The sequence below is a fragment of the Citrus sinensis genome, chromosome 3 (genome assembly GCF_022201045.2).
Source record: "Citrus sinensis cultivar Valencia sweet orange chromosome 3, DVS_A1.0, whole genome shotgun sequence".
Classification (NCBI taxonomy): Eukaryota; Viridiplantae; Streptophyta; class Magnoliopsida; order Sapindales; family Rutaceae; genus Citrus; species Citrus sinensis.
The window spans coordinates 35995912-36017339 of NC_068558.1; the positions used below are offsets into that span (position 1 = coordinate 35995912).

The window sequence follows — 21428 nt, forward strand, 5'->3', positions numbered from 1 at the left end:
ACTTGACTCAGCACCATCTATGGACACTAATAAATGGAAGTCAAGAGTTGAACAACTAGCACCATCAAAGAAGAAACTCATCCCATCATCAGAATCACCACCGAAACTCGAGCTCAAACCATTGCCCAACACTTTGGAATATGCGTTTTTGGGAGAAGAAAGCACTCTACCGATAATCATCTCATCATCCCTCAACGATGAACAAAAAGGTAAGTTGTTGGATATTTTAAAAGAACATAAAGGAGCATTAGGATGGACTATAGCAGACATAAAATGTATAAACCCAGTAGACTGCATGCATTACATTCACCTTGATGAAAATACTAAATCTACTAAGAAAATGCAACGTCGGTTAAATCTTAATATGAAAGAAGTTGTTAGAACTGAAGTCCTTAAGCTATTAGATGCAGGTATCATTTACCTAATTTCTGATAGTTTATGGGTCAGTCCTATACAAGTTGTCCCTAAAAAGTCAGGAGTCACAGTAGTTACAAATGCTGATAATGAATTGATACCCACTAGAGTGACTACAGGATGGCGTGTATGCATTGATTATAGAAAGTTGAATTTTGTCACACGTAAAGACCATTTTCCTTTACCATTTATTGATCAAATGCTTGATAGATTAGCAGGTCATGAATTTTATTGCTTTTTAGATGGTTACTCAGGATATAATCAGATTCCCATAGCACCAAAAGATCAAGAGAAAACTACTTTCACTTGCCCTTTTGACACTTTTGTATATAAAAGGATGCCATTTGGATTATATAATGCAACTGTCACATTTTAACGATGCATGTTAAGCATTTTTTCTGATATGGTTGAACGATTCCTTGAAGTCTTTATGGATGACTTTTCTGTCTTTGGTGATTCATTTGATCAATGTTTACATCATCTAACACTAGTTCTGCAGAGATGTATCGAGAAAAACTTGGTCTTAAATTGGGAGAAGTGTCATTTTATGGTAAAATAAGGTATTATTCTCGGTTACATCATTTCGAGCAAAGGTATTGAGGTTGACAAAGCTAAGGTGGATCTCATTTCTAATCTTCCTCCACCCAAAACAGTCAGAGAAGTAAGATCTTTCCTTGGGCATGCTGGTTTCTATAGACGTTTCATTAAAGATTTTAATAAAGTTTCTAGACCCTTATACAATTTACTTGCTAAGGATGTACCTTTTGTCTTTAATGATTCATGTCTTGTGGCATTTGAAAAACTAAAGCAGTTGTTGACATCATCACCCATCATTCAGCCCCCAAACTGGAGCTTACCATTTGAGCTCATGTGTGATGCATTTGATTATGCAGTAGGAGCACTATTAGGACAAAGAGTTGATCGAATTCCCCATGTTATTTACTATGCTAGTATGACATTGAATGATGCACAGTTGAACTATTCAACTACTGACACAGAAATGCTAGCAGTAGTGTTTGCATTAGAGAAATTTCGATCTTATCTCATTGGTTGTAAAATAATTGTATTCATAGATTATGTTGCTCTTAAATATCTTCTCACAAAGAAAGATGCAAAAGCTAGACTAATTCGTTGGGTGTTACTTTTGTAGGAATTCGACTTGGAATTTAAAGATAAAAAAGGCACAGAAAATGTCGTGGTTGACTATCTCTCTCGTCTCCATTTTGACACAATTATAGGATCATTACCATTGAATGAGTCATTTCCAGATGAACAATTAATGAGTGTTGAAGTATTACCATGGTATGCTGACATCGTGAATTATCTTGTTACAGGTCAACTTCCAGAGTATTGGACCAAGCAAGACAAGGCTAAATTCTTTGCAGAAATAAAGAATTTCTTTTGGGATGACCCATATTTGTTCAAGTATTGTGCAGATCAAATTATTAGACGCTGTGTCCTAGAAAATGAAATTCAGAATATTCTTTCATTCTGCCATGAACAAGCTTGTGGAGGCCATTTTAGTGCTAAGAAAACAGTAACTAAAGTTTTACAATGTGGTTTCTATTAGCTAACTATATTTCGAGATGCTTATACTTTCTGTTCTTCATGTGATAGGTGTCAACGAATGGGGAGCATTACATGAAGGAACATGATGCCACTAAATCCAATTTTAGTGGTTGAGATTTTTGACGTATGGGGTATCGACTTCATGGGACCCTTTCCCCCTTCTTTTGGCCATCAATACATATTGGTTGCTGTTGACTACATATCGAAATGGGTGGAAGCAATTCCGTGTAGAACCAATGATCACAAGGTGGTGATAGGATTTTTGAAAAGTAACATTGTTTCACACTTTGGATTCCCTCGAGCAATAATCAGTGATGATGGTGCCCACTTTTGTAACAAAGCATTCAAAGCTCTTTTGACAAAGTATTCAATCACACACAAAGTGGCGACCCCGTATCATCCGCAAACCAGTGGCCAAGTTGAGATCTCTAATCGAGAAGTAAAGCACATATTAGAAAAGACGATGAGGCCAGACAGAAAAGATTGGTCATTAAGACTTGATGATGCTTTATGGGCATATAAAACGGCTTTCAAGACCCCGATTGGGATGTCACCCTACAGGCTAGTGTATGGAAAAGCTTGCCACCTACCTGTGAAACTCGAGCATCGTGCATATTGGGCCATCAAGAAATTCAACTTTGACATGCAGCAAGCCAGCTCAAAAAGAAGATTACAACTGGCAGAACTTGAAGAAATTCGCAATGATGCATATGAAAATGCCAAGATTTACAAGCAGGAAATGAAAGTCTTCCATGACAAGTAAATTATCAGAAAATCTTTCACTCCAGGTCAGAAAGTGCTTTTATTCAATTCTTGCTTGCACCTATTCCCAGGTAAGTTACGCTCTCGATGGTCTGATCCCTCTATTGTTCATATTGTTTTCCCACATGGGGCAATTGAAATTAAGGACCCAAAGAACGGTGTTACGTTTAAAGTTAATGGTCAAAGATTAAAGCCATATCTAGAATACCAACCACATGGAGAAGACACTAAAATAAATTTGACTGACCCACCAGATTTTAATTGATTTTTTTTCTTTTCGTTGATTTGATTTTTCTTTCTTTCTTTTTATTATTCTTTTGCTAATTAAATTATTTTTGCATAAGTGTGTTTATTTTACCATTAAGTTTTCTCTTATCATTGTTAATCATGAGTACCATACTTAGACCGTTCCTCCTGAACATTCTTAAACCACTTCAACGTGTCAAAACTCATCTCAAAAGACAGATTCAATTTTGTAAAACGCATCGTATTTGGACTCTGCAACCATCAGAGTTAGTATCCTATGTTGAGGGTTTAGAAAGCCAACTCAGAGACATTGAGAGAAGTGTTTACGACATCCAGTTAGAGCTTGAGGTAAATTCAATAAGAGGACGATTTTAATTTTCTTTGTGTGTTTTAATTTGTTTTTCTGTTTGTGTGCTTTAGTTTGTTACCCCAGTGAAGTGGCAGATAATGGTACGCCGTGACGATCAAGTCGGTTACTTCAGTTTTCCATAATAACTGATATTCTGAGGCAAAAGTATGGACAGAAATGAGATTTTAGCGAAGCTTCACAAGCGATTCCCTTCACTTCCTCAGAATGCCCTCCTTACGATCTATAAAGCTCGGTCCGAACGCATGTGATTGCTCATGAGGAATAACATACCTACTGACATCCGTTGGTTAATCGAGGCGAAAGTACGATTGGCAGGTGAGTTACCTCCAAAATTTATTGCATACATGCCTGGTTGTGGTAAAGGAAATTATGCAAGAAAACGACGAGCTCGAAGAATTTCTGTTGCTTGTTATAAGTGTGCCGGAATGAGTTGCGATAAAAACCCATGTTCTTTAGGAATGTTGTCTGATAACAGTGAAGATAAGATTTAATTCATTAGGGATGACTTGAATAAGGAGTCATTGGATGATATCCTTTTGTCTCTTGAAACACATCCCAATGGATATGTGCAAGAAGCGATTCTCCAGTTATGGCCATTATTCCAGAAAGAGCATGCACGATATAGTCTCGGGAATCTGACTATAAACGACCCTGTTTGCCAGTTTATAAGAAAACTGGATGGGAAGTATATCCTTGACCCATAGAGGGCATTCAAGCCGTTTCTGGACGTAAAACCAAAGGAAGATGTGAGTCACAGTCGCAACTACCTGTAAATATTATTTTACTTTACTGTGATTTTATTTCATTGTTGTTTTATTATTTGCATTATTGTCTTTAATAATTTTATTACTGTTTGCTTTTTCCTTTTTACCGTTTTATTTTTAACTCACGAGCCATATGCTTTACGCGTTATTTGACACTACCATGCCACCTCATACACAGCTGTGACCCACTGTCACCAAGATTCTTAAATATGATTTTTTGTCAAGCACTCACAAATTGTTTTTGAGAAGTATCGCAATGGCAGCTACTCCAAATAGACAATTCAAGAACATTTGTGTGCTTTCTGGATTTAACTATGGAAAACATAAAGAGTTCGTTGATGCAGCCATAGATCTTGGTCGAAGTATAGCAGAGAGAAAATTACACTTGGTGTATGGAGGAGGTAACCGAGGGTTATCAAAAATGGTCTCAAAAGCTGCTTTTGTCAGAGGAAGTCAAGTGTTAGGCATCATCCCTAGAGCCCTAAAACCTTTGGGCAGTTTGTTTGACTCATTGACTGGAGAAGAGTTAGTCGTCTCAGGTATGCAAGAAATAATAACTGAAATGCTTAATCATGCTGATGCTTTTATTTTCCTTCTAGGAGATCTTACAACACTAGAGGCACTTATTACACTAACATCTTGGGCCCATTTGCACATTCACCAGAAATTCATCGGTTTGTTAAATGTCAATAACTTTTATGATGGCTTTATCGCATTTCTTAACCATGCAATAAAAAACTACTTTATTCCTTCCCATGTGAAAAAAATTTTTATTTGTGCTCACACTACTAATGAGCTACTTGATCTGTTACAAGCTTATAAACCGGAGCCGGACCCATGGACTTTTGTGTTGGAGCGTTCAAATAATGATGGTAACAGTAGTCGCAGTAAGAAGTACAAATTAGATTTAACTCTCCGCCTGTAAATATTTTCTTCTGTGTTGCACCACCCAGGTGATATCTTCTAAACTCTACTTCTTTCCTTTAAAACATTGAGGACAATGTTTCGTTCTGGTTGGGGGGAGGGAATAGTTGACAATTGTGGAATCTTGGTTAAGTTTTTACTGATTTTTTGTTATAGAAACTACATGTTGCTAACTTTTTGTGTTGAAGATGGCTGAATATGAAGTGTAGTGACTCTAGAAACGCATCTTCATCGTTTGAAAAAAAAAACAAAAACAAAAAAATTTAAAAAAAAAATGTTTTCTTTTTAAGTGTAACTTTTCTAATTAGTTTTTCTGCATCATTTTCACATTTTTGCATGCATATTTTCCTTTCACGTTTAGAATAGGTTGGGGGGTAGGATGTTGTTTGAAAAAAATAATTGTGTGATTTGTTTTAACATTGGATGACATGATTAATTTCCAATTTTAGTATTTGTATTATCTTTGGTCTTAAGTGATGTTACACTATGTTTGCTACTCTACATGTTGATGTCGGAGAAAAATATGAGTTGCTTGAAGGAATAAACATGTCATAATAAGTACCAAGTGAGTTTTTGAGCCTATTATTTTTCTTAGAGAGTAACCATTTTGCCCATTCTTCGTACAGCTTAGCAGTTTATTATTTTATACACGATCTCTAGATTTCTTTTAAGTTAACCCTTAAAAAAAAAGTGTGTTGCTACATTTAAAGGCCCATTTAACTAGTAGATATGGACGATTATTTAGAGCCCTAAAAAATGATGGAAAGGCCATCTTTGATCCGTTTGAGCCTTTCTAGCCATCCCTTCTGTGAAATATCCATAGTTAATCATTTTGAGCCTTTAAAAAAAAAAACATTTTTTTTGTTAAACTTATCACCTTGACCCACTCTGATTTGGAATATTACATGATATCTTACAAGTTCCATCACCTATTTATGTTTGAGAAAAATATAAATAATTATTTTATTCAATGAAGTTATGCCAAACAAAAGCAAAAAAAAAATTATTGTTTCAAAATAAAAAAAAAAATAAATAAATAACAATAATAGGTGAAATCCACCTTGCAACTTCCAAAAAAAAAAAAAATTTCTCTGCATTTTTCTCAAACATACACTTTATTTTCCTTATTTCCCTTCTTTGTTAACCATATCCCTAGCCTACGTTACATCCTAATAAAAGTCCTTATTGATTTTAAGGAACTATAATCTGAAGTAGAAGTTTGTTATATGGGCTAAAATGATGTAGTGATGCATAATAAAAAAAAAGATAAATAAAGTGGGTTGACTAGCATTTTTGTTTGATTTGAGATTGTATTATTTCTAATCTGAGGGCATATTTATTTTATCTTGGTGAGAGCATGTGATATTACTTCTTTATTATTTTCTCTCTCAATTACCATTCATTAGAGTGACTATTTTTATTGGTTTTAATTTCTTTGTGAGAGTGTCACTACTTCCAGTGAGATTTTAGGGTTTGACATGTCATTCTTAAAAGTAGCTATAACAAAGTCTACTGGGCTGATTCATGTGGATGGTTGATGTGGGTGTGATGTTGCTTTAGACTAGAGATAATGCTTATACTTTTATTTGATTGCTATCATTAATCTGATTGAATAGACACGAGTGTTTCTAAAAAAAAAATAATTCATTTTGAGTTTGAATTTTATTTTCGCTTTATTTGCTAGGGACTAGCAATAAGCTGGTTGGGGAGTGTGTTGAGTGTTAGAAAATGCATATTTATAAAGGAGAAAACCGTCATTTTACATTTCAAGTCTTACTAACAACCCTTACTTTTATGTATTTAACCTTCTTGTGATTTAATTACGTGTGTTTTATTTTAATTAAGTATTTTATGTATTTTAGGGGCATTATAGTCATTTCACAATAAAGAAGAGATTAGACGGCAAAACAAACATCACTTTTGAACTCAGGACAGTCGAAAACGTTAAGAGGAGCATAAAGGAAAAATGGCACTGTTCACATATACGGTACTATTCATGTGTACGGTATTGTCTACGACGCTGTTCACATAGACGGATCGATGACATGGCATTGACCGATAATGTGGCATTGACTGATGAGGTGTCACGATCCTGTTGGACTAAAATTCTTATGTACTATTGATGGTGACGTGGCAGCATATTAGTGGACTAAAAATCTCGCGTACGGTACATGCATCACACAGGATTATCAACCAAACCGCGTCACTGTTCAACCCGGGTCAAACTGTGTTACTGTTCATCCGCGTGGTCAAACCGCGTACTGTTGACTGATGACGTGGCGCAATCTTGAGCGTCCAAACTGTTTTTAATCCGATGGCCATGATTTACTCCATGTATCTAAAAAAATGGGGGTTCTCCACCCTAATTTGATATCTCTGAATCCATTTTTGGACTCCATTTTCTGTAATTCCTTCTCTATCTTGTATTTCTACGTATTTTAATAAATTTTCATTTTGCCCCTAGTTCAATTATGAGTGGCTAATTTTCTTTCAAGCTTGGGTTAAAGGTGAAGTCTCAACATGTGTCATGGGCTTTATTTGGTAAATTTACTTTCTCTTCCCCTCTAATTTTTGTGGATGATTTGACTTTTCGTCGACAAATAATACTAATCTTGTCTAGATACCGCCCTGGTTACACCAGCTCCCTAGTACAAGGTTATTATTATTTGGCACGATAAGCCCTTAACACCATATTGATTAGAGCGTGGTTCATGAGGTGTGGATTTCCCCCTCATGATTTAATTGGCATTAATAAGGAATATTTAGCCCATGATGCATGTTGATACGGATCCAGATACCCAAGTACGTCATTTCAACGGATTTCTCTTCAATTTATTCTCAGTCATTTCAATTCCAATTTTAGAATTTATTCTCGCCATTTCAATTCCAATTTTAAGATAATCTAAGTCACCTTCACCACAAAATCCAACCACCCATTTACAAAATTAATTCTATACACAATTAAAATCCACCTCCTCGTGGGATCGACACTCGTCACCATTAGTCTATACTACAATAGATTCGTGCGCTTGCGAGTTCAATAAAATTTGCACAACAAAAGAGTGTAACAGTCATTTCTAAAAATTAATAAGAGTTAAACTATTACACCCGCTTCATTAATCTTATAAAACCCTTATTATATTATAATTATATTTAAGAACAAATATAAATAGAATTAAGTCATTTATATTTTTTTCGCTTTAATTTTATTTTCCTTTCATAATATAAATATCTTTTTATTATCATTAAAATAATATGAATTTAAGAAGTAATTTTTTAAGTCAAAATAAAATTCTTTTAATAAGTATAACAACTTAATTAAGATACAATACAGTAAAAAAATAAGTTCAATAAAATTTTATCCTACTGCAAATAATTTTTTAAAAATTCTCAAACTAATTGCTAAATGAAAAATTTATAGATGGGATAAAATTATATTAGACCCATAAAATATTCATTATTTTTTTAGGTATAATATTTTTTTAATTTTTAAAATTAATTAATAAAGAAAGTTGATAAAGAAAAACACAAATATTAAGACTGAAAGAGTGAGAAAAATATTAAAAATTGAAAAATTTATAAATGAAAAGAAAATTTATTTAAAAAATACTTTTTTGACATTAAATAAAATATAATTGAAAAAGGGGTTTAAATGGAATTTTGAAGTGCTGCTGGTAGTTCGACTCAATTAATAAATACTCCACACGGTCCCACCCAGCTGGTGCGTCCTGAACGAAGCATCAGATTCAGAATTCCAGCACACAGGCAAAACCGAGTCTTTCAAGTCAATTTGCTCTTCGTCAGATCGTCTTGTCTGCAGTTTATTTCTGTCCGTTCATCGCAAAAATTTCTTGCGCATCTGTATCTCTTCTTCTCAAGTACTGTTAGAGAAAAGCTAAAGCTGATCTTTCACTGTAAGTTGTTTTACTGGAGCCACCGATTAAGTTACTTCTTCATCATTTAGATTTTTCAATTCATTCCCCGACTTCACCCTTATTTCTTGAATTATTAGTAACAAAAAAAAAATTATAGTTTCTTTGTATTTATGTCCAATTAAGAAGCTCTTTGCTATTGTCTGACTGTTGTTTTTTCTTGTTTGGGTAGAACAGAAGGAAAAGGGTTGAAAATGGCCCATTTTATTTTCTCTATTCCTGCAAAGGTTTTAGGTCAATTGGTTGGTACCATACCAGGACAATTGAGAAATTACAAGAGCAACTTTGCCGATCTCAAGAAGAAAACTGAAAAGCTGAAGCTTACCATAGAGGATTTGCAGCTTTGGGTCGATGCTGCCAAAGAAAATGGGGAGGAAATTGAACAGAGTGTTGAGAGGTGGCTGATAAGTGCGAATACGACTGTAGTTGAGGCAGGGAAGCTGATTGAAGATGAAGAAAAAGAGAAGAAGAAATGTTTGAAGGGGTTGTGCCCGAATTTGATGAATCGCTATCAGCTTAGCAAGAAAGCTGCGTGGGAGGTGAAGGCTATTGCTGGACTTCTGGAAGAAGGGAAATTTGATGAAGTCTCTTTCTGTACAAGACCAGAAGGCATATTGCTTATGTGTAGTGAAGGTTATGAGGCTTTCGAATCAAGAAAGTCCATTTTGAATGACGCACTAGATGCATTAAGCAATCCCAATGTTGACGTGATTGGGCTGTGTGGTGTAGGTGGCATTGGCAAGACGACACTAGCAAAGATAGTTTGTGACCAAGCGAAGAAACTGAAGGTCTGTGATGAGGTGGTTTTTGTAGAGGTATCGCGGACTCCCGATGTGAAGAGGATTCAAGGAGATGTAGCAGATCAGCTGAGTTTGAATATCTGTGAAGGGAGTGAATCTGAAAGAGCGATGATGTTATGTGGCCAATTGAAGAAAGGAAAGAAGATCCTTTTTGTATTAGATAACATTTGGACAAGTCTTGATTTAGAGAAGGTAGGAATTCCCTTTAGAGTTGATCATAAGGGATGTAAAATAGTGCTGACATCGAGAAGTCAAGATGTTTTGGCAAATGAGATGCATTGTCAAAATAATTACTGTATTTCCATTTTAAATAAAGAAGAAGCTTGGAGCCTTTTTACAAAAAGGGTAGGAGATTGTGCTGAAGACTGTGAAATGCAATCGATTGGTATTCAAATAGCCGAAGAATGTGGAGGTTTGCCTCTGGCCATTGTAACTGTTGCTAGGGCATTAAGAAATAAGTCGTTAGCTGAATGGAAGGATGCTTTACAGGAATTGAGGTATTCTGTCAGGAGCTTCAAGGGATTGGATGCAGTGGTGCATTCAAGTATTGAGTTGAGTTACAATTATTTGATAGATCAGGAAGCCATGTCAACGTTTTTGCTTTGTGGCCTATTGAAACATCCCTATGATGCTCATATAATGGACTTGTTGAAATATGGAACAGGATTGCATATATTTAAAGGCACTTATACGATGCAAGAAACACGAGATAGATTATATGCATTGGTCCATAAACTCAAAGACTATTGTTTGTTGCTTGATGGTCCTACTGAAGACTGGATTCGCATGCATGATCTTGTTCGTGAAGTTGCCATATCAATTGCTTCCAGAGATCGTCATGTATTTATGTTGAGAAATGATATTCAGATTGAATGGCCGGATATGCTCAAAAACTGCCCTACTATCTTCCTTCATGATTCTAAACCTTGGGAGGTTCCTGAAGTTTTGGAATATCCCCAACTTGAATTTTTCTGTATGAGCCCCAAGGATCATTTTATCAAAATTCCTAACCATTTTTTCTCAGGGATGTCAAACCTAAGAGGTTTAGCATTGTCCAATATGCAGTTCTTATCACTGCCATCATCGTTTCATCTCCTATTAAACCTCCAAACATTATGTCTAGATCAATGTGTATTGGGAGATATAGCTATTATTGGGAATCTGAAGAAACTTGAAATCCTTAGCTTAGTCGATTCCGATATTGAACAGTTGCCCAAAGAAATGGCTCAATTGACTCAGCTAAGGTTGTTAGATTTGAGCGGTTGTTCAAAACTAAAAGTTATTCCAGCAAATCTTTTGTCAGGATTATCTCGATTAGAAGACCTGTATATGGGTAACACGTCTGTCAAATGGGAGTTTGAAGGACTCAATGTTGAAAGAAGTAATGCTAGCCTTCAGGAGTTGAAGCTTCTGTCTCATCTGACCACGTTGGAAATTCAAATTTGTGATGCAATGATTCTACCTAAGGGATTGTTCTCCAAAAAGCTGGAAAGGTACAAGATATTCATAGGAGATGAATGGGACTGGTCTGGTAATTATAAGAATAAAAGAGTGTTGAAACTCAAGCTCTATACCAGCAACGTGGATGAGGTTATCATGCAATTGAAGGGAATAGAAGAACTTTATTTGGATGAGGTGCCGGGTATCAAGAATGTGCTTTATGATTTAGACATAGAGGGTTTTCCACAATTGAAGCATCTCCATGTCCAAAATAATCCCTTCATTTTATTTATTGTTGACTCTACGGCATGGGTACGTTATAATGCCTTCCTGCTTTTGGAGTCATTGGTTCTCCATAACTTGATTCACTTGGAGAAGATATGTCTTGGTCAACTTAGAGCGGAGTCGTTCTATAAATTGAAAATCATAAAAGTCAGAAACTGTGATAAATTGCAAAACATCTTCTCATTCTCTATCGTCAGAGGCCTTCCCCAACTTCAAGCACTTAATGTGATTAAATGTAAGAATATGAAAGAGATTTTCACTGTCGGAAGAGAAAATGATGTTGACTGCCATGAAGTTGATAAGATTGAGTTTAGTCAATTGCACTCCTTGACTCTAAAATTTCTTCCCCAGCTCACAAGCTTCTACTCTCAAGTGAAGACATCCGCTGCATCACAAACAAGACTCAAAGAATTGTCAACTCATACATTGCCCAGTGAAGTCATTTTGGAGGATGAATGTGATGGTCTCATACCATTTTTCAATGAAAAGGTATCTTTACCTCTGTCATTGGTTCTTTCTCCCTATTCTCAATTATTAAACAAATATAGGGAAAATTAATTTCTTGGGAGAAGGAAAAAAGATATCTCTCCAAGCTCTTAACAGAACATAAAGTACATTTCACCTTTAGCATTGTCATTAACTTACATTGTTTGTCTCCTTCAGAGGTATGGTTTGTCTCTTCAATTGTTCTTATATATCCCCATGGATGTGTTTCTGTGTGCATATTAACTGTGTTATTTATTTTTTCCCTTTCCATTTTCTCGCTTTTTTTGTTAAAATTTTCTGCATTTAATTAAATCTTTCTCTGCTCTGAACTGCTTTTGATCTTAATTTATATCTGCAACTTGAAATGCCATTGGTATGTGTATGTAGTAAATATATCTAAAAGAATAGAGCTTCATACAGGCCTGGTTCCAGTACTTTTTATAATATGAAAAACAATATTTTATTAGAATGTAGCACCAAAATTTTGTGCATGGAGAAGTTTGAATGTTAGCTTATTATAGAGAAAGGGAGGGATTCTTGGCCTTTCTGATATGTCATATTTTTAAAAATTTAGAGTAATGATAGAGTCACAAACAAATTGTATAAACTTTTGTGTACAAATTGATGTGGTATGAACAGATTGGTTGGAGGATTATCTTCATTAACTGCATTGATATTTTGTGCTTTTATGCAACTAATTCCTTCATGCCTCATCAGTTTGTACGCATAAGTTTGTACAGTTTGTTTGTGGCTCTATCACGACTAAAGTTCTTTCACCCATTTAATGTATGTGACAGAAATTGATACAAGAAATTTTTCTGCAGGTTGTGTTCCCTAACTTGGAAACCTTAGAACTTTGTGCAATTAGCACTGAAAAGATTTGGTGCAACCAACTTGCAGCTGTGTATTCTCAAAATTTAACCCGCTTGATTGTGCATGGCTGCAAGAAATTGAAATATTTATTTCCATCTTCCATGGTTAGAAACTTTGTGCAGCTCGAACACCTTGAGGTATGCTACTGTAGCTCATTGGAGAGTATTGTTGGGAAGGAAAGTGGAGAAGAAGCAACTACTACATTTGTCTTCCCAAAAGTAACTTTCCTGAAGCTCTGGAACTTATCGGAACTTAAAACATTTTACCCTGGAACACATACTTCGAAATGGCCAATGTTAAAAAAGTTGGAGGTATATGGTTGTGACAAAGTAAAGATATTCACTTCCAGATTTCTTAGATTCCAGGAAATTAATGAGGGCCAATTCGATATTCCAACACAGCAAGCCCTCTTCTTGGTTGAAAAGGTTTGAGACTCTTTCTTTCTTTCTCTTTTTTATTTTTTCCTATTTAATAAACAGAGTGATAATCTTTTGTTGTTGTGTTTCTAGTTACCTATAGCTGTAACTAACATTTATAGACAAGTATGTTCATGGTCATAGTATATGCTTGTTTCTTAGTATTAATTGTTTTTTCACTTTCTGATGGCAACTTCACATTAAGATGCATGTCAATCTTAATTGGGAATACTATTAGCTGCATTGATTATTGAGGTTATCATTAAGTGTATTGCTTGTTTGACACTAATAAGTTTTGCTAAATGTTGATCTGATTTTAGATTGTTGAGAACAGTATGGACTAGCTCTATTAGGGTGTGTAAATTAAACTGGAGTTATTCTTGATTGAACTGGTTCAGTTTGTTCTTCAAAAATGAACCAAAACCCAAAAAAAGTACAAAGAAAATTGAAAACTGAACCAATTTAACTAAGATAATTCAGGTTAGAATTGGTTAACAATTTTTTATAGATGCCCACCCCCATGCTTTATAATTATGGTCAATTATTTAATATAATTCTTATCAATATGCAAAATATTTTGTAATTCAATTGACACTTGGCATCTCTATTCTCACCCCCTCCCCCCCAAAAAAAAAATCTGTTTGAAAGGAAAGATCATTGCAACCAAAAAAGGGGGGGAAAGATCATTGCAAGTCTGCAACCATGTGTTGGTTTGGTTAAGGTTATCTTTAATCAGCTCATTGAACTAATAAACTAGATTTCAAATTTTGTATACTGTCAAAATTAAAATTTCTTTGGGCGTATACTAACCACAAATCTACTAAAAATTATTATTTGATGAGGTGGAAAGAGAAAAAAGGAAAAGTGAATACTTTCTTGGCTTTTCCTATGTGCCAACATATAGGATGATATAAGAATAAAAAACTAGGGAAATGTTACTGAATTACTTTTCAATGTGCCTAATTTTCCTTTTCTTTCAGTTCAAGCTGGTCATATATTGAAAACTTTTTGCCACCTTAGTTGGTCTATTGCCTGACCATCAGTTTAAGACTATATATTCTGTGTAATTGTTTGATGGAACTCCAATGTTTGTTCTATTGATGTTCAGGTTACCTCCATGCTGGAGGAACTGAAATTGAGTGGAAAGGACATCGCAATGATATGCCAGAGCCAGTTTCCAAAACACCTTTTTCGAAACCTTAAAGTTCTTGAGTTGGTGAATGATGAATCAAAAAATTTTCAAATTGGTTTCCTTGAGAGATTTCACAATCTAGAAAAGCTCGAACTAAGATGGAGTTCGTACAAAGAGATATTCTCAAATGAAGAGATTGTGGAACATGCCGAGATGCTTACACAGGTTAAAAGTTTAAAGCTGTGGGAACTTTCTGATCTGATGTGTATGTGGAGACAAGACTCCAAACTAGATTCAATTACTCAAAATCTTGAAAGTTTAGAAGTATGGTGGTGTGAGAATTTGATAAATCTAGTGCCATCCTCAGCATCTTTTAAGAACCTAACAACTTTGGAAGTATGGTGCTGCGAAAGATTGATGAACCTAGTAACCTCATCCACAGCCAAAAGTTTGGTATGTCTCACGAAACTGAGGATAGATGGTTGTAGAATGTTGACTGAAATAATATCAAAAGAGGAAGATGTAGGAGAAGATGAGATTGTTTTCAGCAAATTGAAGTGGGTGTCACTTGAACGTTTAGTAAATCTCACAAGCTTCTGTTCCGGCAATTACACCTTAAAATTCCCATCCCTGGAAGATTTATTTGTGATAGAGTGTCCCAAGATGAAGATTTTCTCTCACAGAGTCCTAAGTACACCAAGGTTACGAGAGGTACGACAAAATTGGGGAATGTATACAGGGTGTTGGGAGGGGGACCTCAATACAACCATACAGCAGTTACAGAAAAATAAGGTACGAATTTTACATTCTTGTGAATGTTTTTAATTGTTTTGCGCCCTTAGTAATATAATTTTAATGATAAACTGTATTCAGATAATACTGACCCAAAAGTACATATTTAATTTATATCCAGCCCATTTTAATCAACCAACTCTAAGCCTAAGGACCAAAAGCAAGAGCCTATACTTAGAAGGATATCAGATATCACTGACCTTTTAGCTTTTGAAGGATATCAGATATCAATAGCCTTTTAGCTTATATCGTGGTGATCTGCATATAGGTCCTTTCATCATCATTCTACTGTGTAAAATGCAGTATGTTTTCTTTGCCTTTGTTTATTTCTTTCATATTCATAAACAAAGAAATAGATATGAGATGTTCTAACCTCATTCTTTGGTAAAGAAATCAGTGGATTGTGGTGCAGATGGAACTGCCAAAGTTTTACATGGTAATTCAAAGATAACCGAATTTTACTGACCCAAAAACTGCATATTCAGTCTTAGCCCTATAACACATTGATATGGCAACACCCTTGTCGTAACTACTAAAATATACTGAGTTTCAGTTCTTGGTCTGTCTTGTTGCAGCTGCCGTTATTGCCACCAATTGCATCTTCTTCATCCTCTCTTGCTGCACCTACCACTGGCAACCAAGTCTCCTTGAATCTCTCTGGCAACCGTAAAACCCAGGTATGATCTATCATTCTCTATATGGGTCTTTCTTTACATCTTAAGACTAATTTCCTATGCTATGTTGACATTTTCTTCTCAGTCTTTCTCACTGCAACCACCGCTGAGAACAACCTCTCCCACGTTCTCTTCTGGCAAACCTGCTGCTGACAACAATCCCTCTCTCAGTCTCTCTAGCTGCAGCACTAGAACGAAGGTATCTGGTTTATTAATAAACATCAGTATGCTTTCTTTGAAACAAACGGGTGATGATTTTTTTTTTTTTGGGGGATTTGAGGCCTATTACCTTCTGTGCTTGGATGTTCTACTTTGATTACTTTTATGTGGATCTAAAGTCTGTCCGATATTGTTTTGTAGCAGAAAGCAGTTCTAAAATTGGAAATACATGGTGAGAAAGCAAGGCAAAAAGCTTTCAGCATAGTCTCTAAATTTACAGGTATTGTGTTTCTTTCTTTCAGCTGTTACTTTGTTTGCCTTCTGGGAAAATGAATGAAGGGCTTGCTTTTCATCTTTTTGCTCTATTCTTTCTATTCTTTATCTCGTCTCCAGTAAGCCAATTCATCCTACCTGGAGTGGGATGAGTTAAAATGGAAATATGTTTTTTTTTTTGGGGGGGTTAACTGTGTATCAGAAATGAATTACCATGGGTAAAATGGAATAATGTTAGGCATACAAAATTTGCATCGAAATTTTTTCACTGCCTAACATTTGCATTCATAGATTGTTTTGTAAGTGATGAAATGTTGTTGGGTGGTGGGGATGGCACCACCAAAGACTACACCCAGAAAAAAACTGATTTCTTCGAGTTCTCTTATGTTGTAACTTCTACAGGGGTTTTATCAATCTTATTTGACCCAAAGGACAAGAAAATGATTGTGATAGGGGACATTGATGCTGTACCAGTAGTGCGGAAACTGAGGAAGCAACTATGTGCCACAGAGCTGGTCTCTATCGGACCAGCAAATGAGCATGATAACGAGGAAGGAGAACGAAACATTGAAGAATCCAAGAATAATGCAGATGAAACCCAGAAGCAAGTGTAGCTGGGGTTGTAAGGTCTACAAAAATGGACCAGCAAACAGTCAGTTGATAAACCTTAATGAACGTTTCTGAGAAACGGATCTCTCAATAAAGTACTCTTATATTCTGGTATTTGATCGGTCATCATGACTTGATTATCAATTTATCATAATGGTGTGCAATTACCTGCGCAAGCGATTCAATTTGAGGAAATGCACAGAAATAATTGAAAGATCAACATATAGTTTGACAAAACTATCCCAAGTGTTTAATACCGTTATGCTTCATCTGAAGCATCAAATATGGCACGGGAAAATGGGCGATAATGGACTGGTGGCATTGAAGCTTTGATATTTTGACCTTTTGAAATTTAAAAATGATACAAAAAATTATGCTGAAAAGACAGTCATAAACGTGAAAAATAAGATTAAATAAATCAAATAAACTATGTTAATTTGGCTGATCTCGAATTAAATCGTTTATTCAAGTTGCATGTCGGATGGGTAGAAACTTATCTTGATTCCTATAAGCAAAGTTTTGTTGATGATTGTGTGTGTTACGCTCTTACTTATTAGCCTCTTGATGGGTGGTGCCATTGCAAGGTTGGTTCAAGTTTAAATGTCGATGCTGTTGTGAACAATAAGTCGGTTGTAGTTGGGTGCTGGTTAAAGAGATTCAGGCCGAGGTCAAGTTATGTCAGCTCAGGTGTGTCGGATGAAAAGGATCAGAATTGGATGGTGGTTTCTTCGAGAGGATTATTGATTTGTGTTCGTAGAGGGAGTTAGTTGGATTTGCAAATAAGATATGTCTCTCAACCCAATATGTTAGTCTTTTAAGTTGAATATTTAAAAATTCTAACTCAATCTGTAACACACGTGCTTGTGATAATAAGGGCAAACGTAGCTTATTGGCTTACAAGCACCAGGCTACCTGTTTCATTTGATTGCACCCGCTAGCTGCCCTAATTTGCTCACATGCTTGCTCGGATTCAATGGCTATATAAAGCGAAAAATATTGAGAGTTGCTTCATTGATCAATTTGGAAATCGAGAGCAAAACAGACAGAAGAAAAGGAAGAAAGTGAGGGAAAGAAAAAGAAAGGAAGAAAAGAAATAAAAGAGGAGTGAAGCCAAGAGTGAAAAAAAAAAAGGCAAAAGAAGGAAGGAAAAGATGAAGAGAAATTAAGAAGCTGGGAGTGAAAAAGAAGTCGAAAAGAGGAATTGAGAGGAAACATTGGAAGAAATGAAATTGGAAAGTTAGATAAATATTCAGTGAATTAGTGGGTGTTAGATAAATATTCAGTGAATTAGTGGGTAATAGATTTATAAAGTTTGAACAGTTATGTTACAGTTTTCATGATACGTATTAGTTTTTACATCTGCTCTAACAACTTATTTTATAACCTTATCTTTTAGGAGAAGTTCAAACACGCAACGAACCCGCTAGTGAGACATGGTCTTTGAGTGAATTATTATTAATATTAGGGAAAATTTCCACCGTCCACCTGTTTTTTCCCATTTTATCCAAAATACACAATTTTTTTTTTTTACTGGAATCCACCTAAACTTACGTTTCGTTTCACTTCTCCACTTCCGTTTGCAGCCCGTTATAACATTTTTGATGTCGTGGGGGTAAATCTGTCATTTCAGCGGAGCAGCCCAAAACGACATTGTTTACAACTTTAATTGGACAAAAAAAAAAGAAAAAGGCAAAGTGGTCCAAAGAAGCAAACAAGAACAGCCATTGTTCCTGAGTGACCCACCACCACCCTGCATGAAGAACCAACAAATTCCCGCCATTCTTTTTGCAATTTCCATTCATTTTCATCAATAAACAACGCTTGAGTATCAAAACTTTTGTTAAGTCAAAGATTCAGAGGTATTGAGGGAAGCCGTGAGGGGTTTAGAAATCTCGACACTTAGGTTTTCTGGGGTTTGAAGCTAGCATCAAGTAAGTTCAGTTTTATTTATTAATTTTCATTTATTTTTCACATGAAATAATGTTATTTAAGATTTGTATGGAGAATGTTGTTAATCGTTGTTTCTTGAAACCCTAGAATACATATTAAGTTTATTTATAATAAATTGAGTCCCTTTTTTTATGGTAATGATAAATTCAAAAGTAATATGTTGTTTTAAGTCTTGTGAGAAGCACATGCATGAAAGATTATTGCTAGCATGGTTGAATGCATGTTTATCCCCTATACTCATGTATTTGTGCCTGTGGTTTACAAAATTTGGGGTTTTTGAAAATTTTTAGTTGCTACATTATGGGTCGTGATCTTTTGAAAAATTTTATCAATATTTATCTATATTGAAGGTTTGGCATTTGCATGTGAAATCTGACAAAGCCCTCCAGGATGTTTGTTTCCATGCCTTCCCTCTAAGTTTTTTGCCTGAAATATATTAATAATACGTTATTAATTCAAGGAATAATGACTGTTGGAATATAATAAGAAGATAACTTATTTGGTTGGTTTTATTTCCTTCATTTACTTGTATTTACGCCTCATCAATGTATTTAAGTATGTTTTGGTGAATCTGTTCGTTTGTTTTGGACATTCAGGATGCCACCTCTAGAGTTAGTGATATCCTTTCGAGGCATGAGGCAGAATTGAAGGTTGCTTGAACCTGACTGTACTATTGCGAAGATAAAGAAGGCTGCTGTAAACATTACGAGTCCACATGGATTAGACTCCACTTTAAAAATTCTGTTGAATGTCACGAACCTGGAGAATAAGATGAAAGTTGAGCTGGATTCAGATTTTGCACTCGACTTTTTGCGTAAAATTCATCAGATTTTGGGTGTCAGTACTTTAACTGTTGAAGTTGTACCAGTTCTTCACCCTCAATTTCAAGATTCCTTCTTACTGCAAGCATTATTAACGAACCTAGGAGTTGTGTTGCCTGATGAATTAATTACTCAATTGAATGAATCTGTGGATGGAAATACTTCTGCTGGGGGATATCCTGCTTTTGGGGGACAAGCTGTTGTCGAGAGACAAGCTGCTGCTGGGGGATATCTTACTTTAGTTGGGGCTGATAAATCTGATGAGGATCCATCTGACTATTCAGAAAGAAGAGCTGACAGTGATGATGATGATGTTAATATGGAATTCATGGAAACTGAATTTGATGATGCTGTTGAACCTAAACCTACTATTGTTGACGAGGGTAGTGAAGACAGTGGGGATCATGAGAGGGGTCAAAGCAGCGATTTGGAATCCGATTCAGATGACAATCTGTCTGATGCTAATAAAGAGGTAAGAAGACTTGTTGATTCTTCTGATGATGATGTTGAGCTAGGCACTGTCCAATTAACTAATTACTTACAACAACATGAGTACAAAGTAGGTGCTGATGGGAAACACAAGCTTAAATTAGGGCATGTATTTAGAGATGTTGGTCATTTTAGGGAGATATTGCATGAGGTAAGGGTTAGAAAAAAGTTTGACATTAAAACAGTATATAGTGAGCCAAGATGATTCGTAGGTGCTTGTAAAGAAGCTAATTGTCCATGGTACGTGTCTGGTGCAAAACTGAATGATGGGACTGGTTTTATATTGAGAGAATACAACAAAAAACACGAGTGTAGGCTTACTAACAAGACAGTGAAAGTTTCCTCTACTTGGGTTACTTCTAAAATAAAGGGTCAGGTTGTTGTTGACCCTAATGTCAAGATTGATATTTTGAAGAATCATATGCAAGAGACGTATGGTTTAAAGATTAGGAAGATGACACTGTATAAGGCTAGAGCAAAGGCAAGAGTTGAGGTATTTTGGGATCATTCGAGGGGATATCAGAAATTATTTGACTATGCTGCTGCCATTCACAAGGCTGATCCAGGGGCAGTATGCAAGGTGTTATGTGATGCTATTTCTATTCCTAATAAGGTATTATTCTAGAGGTTTTTTGTTGCTTTTCCAGAACAAAAAAATGCATATCTTAACGACTGTAGACCTTTTATAGGAGTAAATGGATGTCACTTGAAAGGTAAGTACGGTGGAGTGTTGTTAGCTGCTGTTGGCATAGATGGTAATAATGGGATTGTCCCTTCAGTGCTATGTGTTTGTGAGATTGAGAATACAGAGACATGGGGATGGTTTATGGAAAACTTCAATAGTTATTTGGATGATGGAAGGCAGGTCACTTTCATTAGTGATAGACAAAAGAGGCTGATTAATGCAATTTCAAACACTTGGCCTACTGTCTATCATAGGGCGTGTTCTAGGCATGTTTATGCTAATTTTTCCAAGTCGTTTGCTGGTGCACAGTTGAAACAATTATTTTGGAAAGCTGCCAAGAGCAGTAACAAGCATGATTTTGACGAGGTAATGGCAGAGATCAAGGCTGAAAAAGAAGCTGCATTTGAGTGGTTAGAACGAGAACTACATAGTTATAATTGGTCGATGCACTCATATGACATGGTAGATCGTACCGATAACAATGCATCAGAGTGCTTCAACAGCTGGATATTAGCTTACCGAGACCTTGCTTGACAATGCTTGAAGAAATAAGATGTAGACTT

General features: G+C 35.6%; 1 protein-coding gene across 3 annotated transcripts; it reads left to right on the forward strand.

Moving 5' to 3' along the window:
* The first annotated feature begins 8752 nt into the window (after positions 1-8752).
* LOC127901127 (probable disease resistance protein At4g27220) lies at positions 8753-17034 on the forward strand. 3 transcript variants are annotated; one of them, XM_052437422.1, is made up of 8 exons: positions 8753-8963; positions 9154-11995; positions 12817-13290; positions 14390-15205; positions 15781-15882; positions 15965-16078; positions 16240-16318; positions 16714-17034. In XM_052437422.1, the coding sequence occupies exons 2-8, from the start codon at positions 9176-9178 to the stop codon at positions 16923-16925; spliced, it is 4617 nt and encodes a 1538-aa protein (XP_052293382.1). In that variant the 5' UTR covers positions 8753-8963; positions 9154-9175; the 3' UTR covers positions 16926-17034. The 3 variants fall into 3 exon arrangements, with proteins under 3 accessions (XP_052293382.1, XP_052293381.1, XP_052293383.1); XM_052437421.1 differs by having other exon boundaries at positions 9159-11995; XM_052437423.1 differs by having other exon boundaries at positions 9159-11995; positions 16243-16318.
* The last annotated feature ends 4394 nt before the right edge of the window (positions 17035-21428 follow it).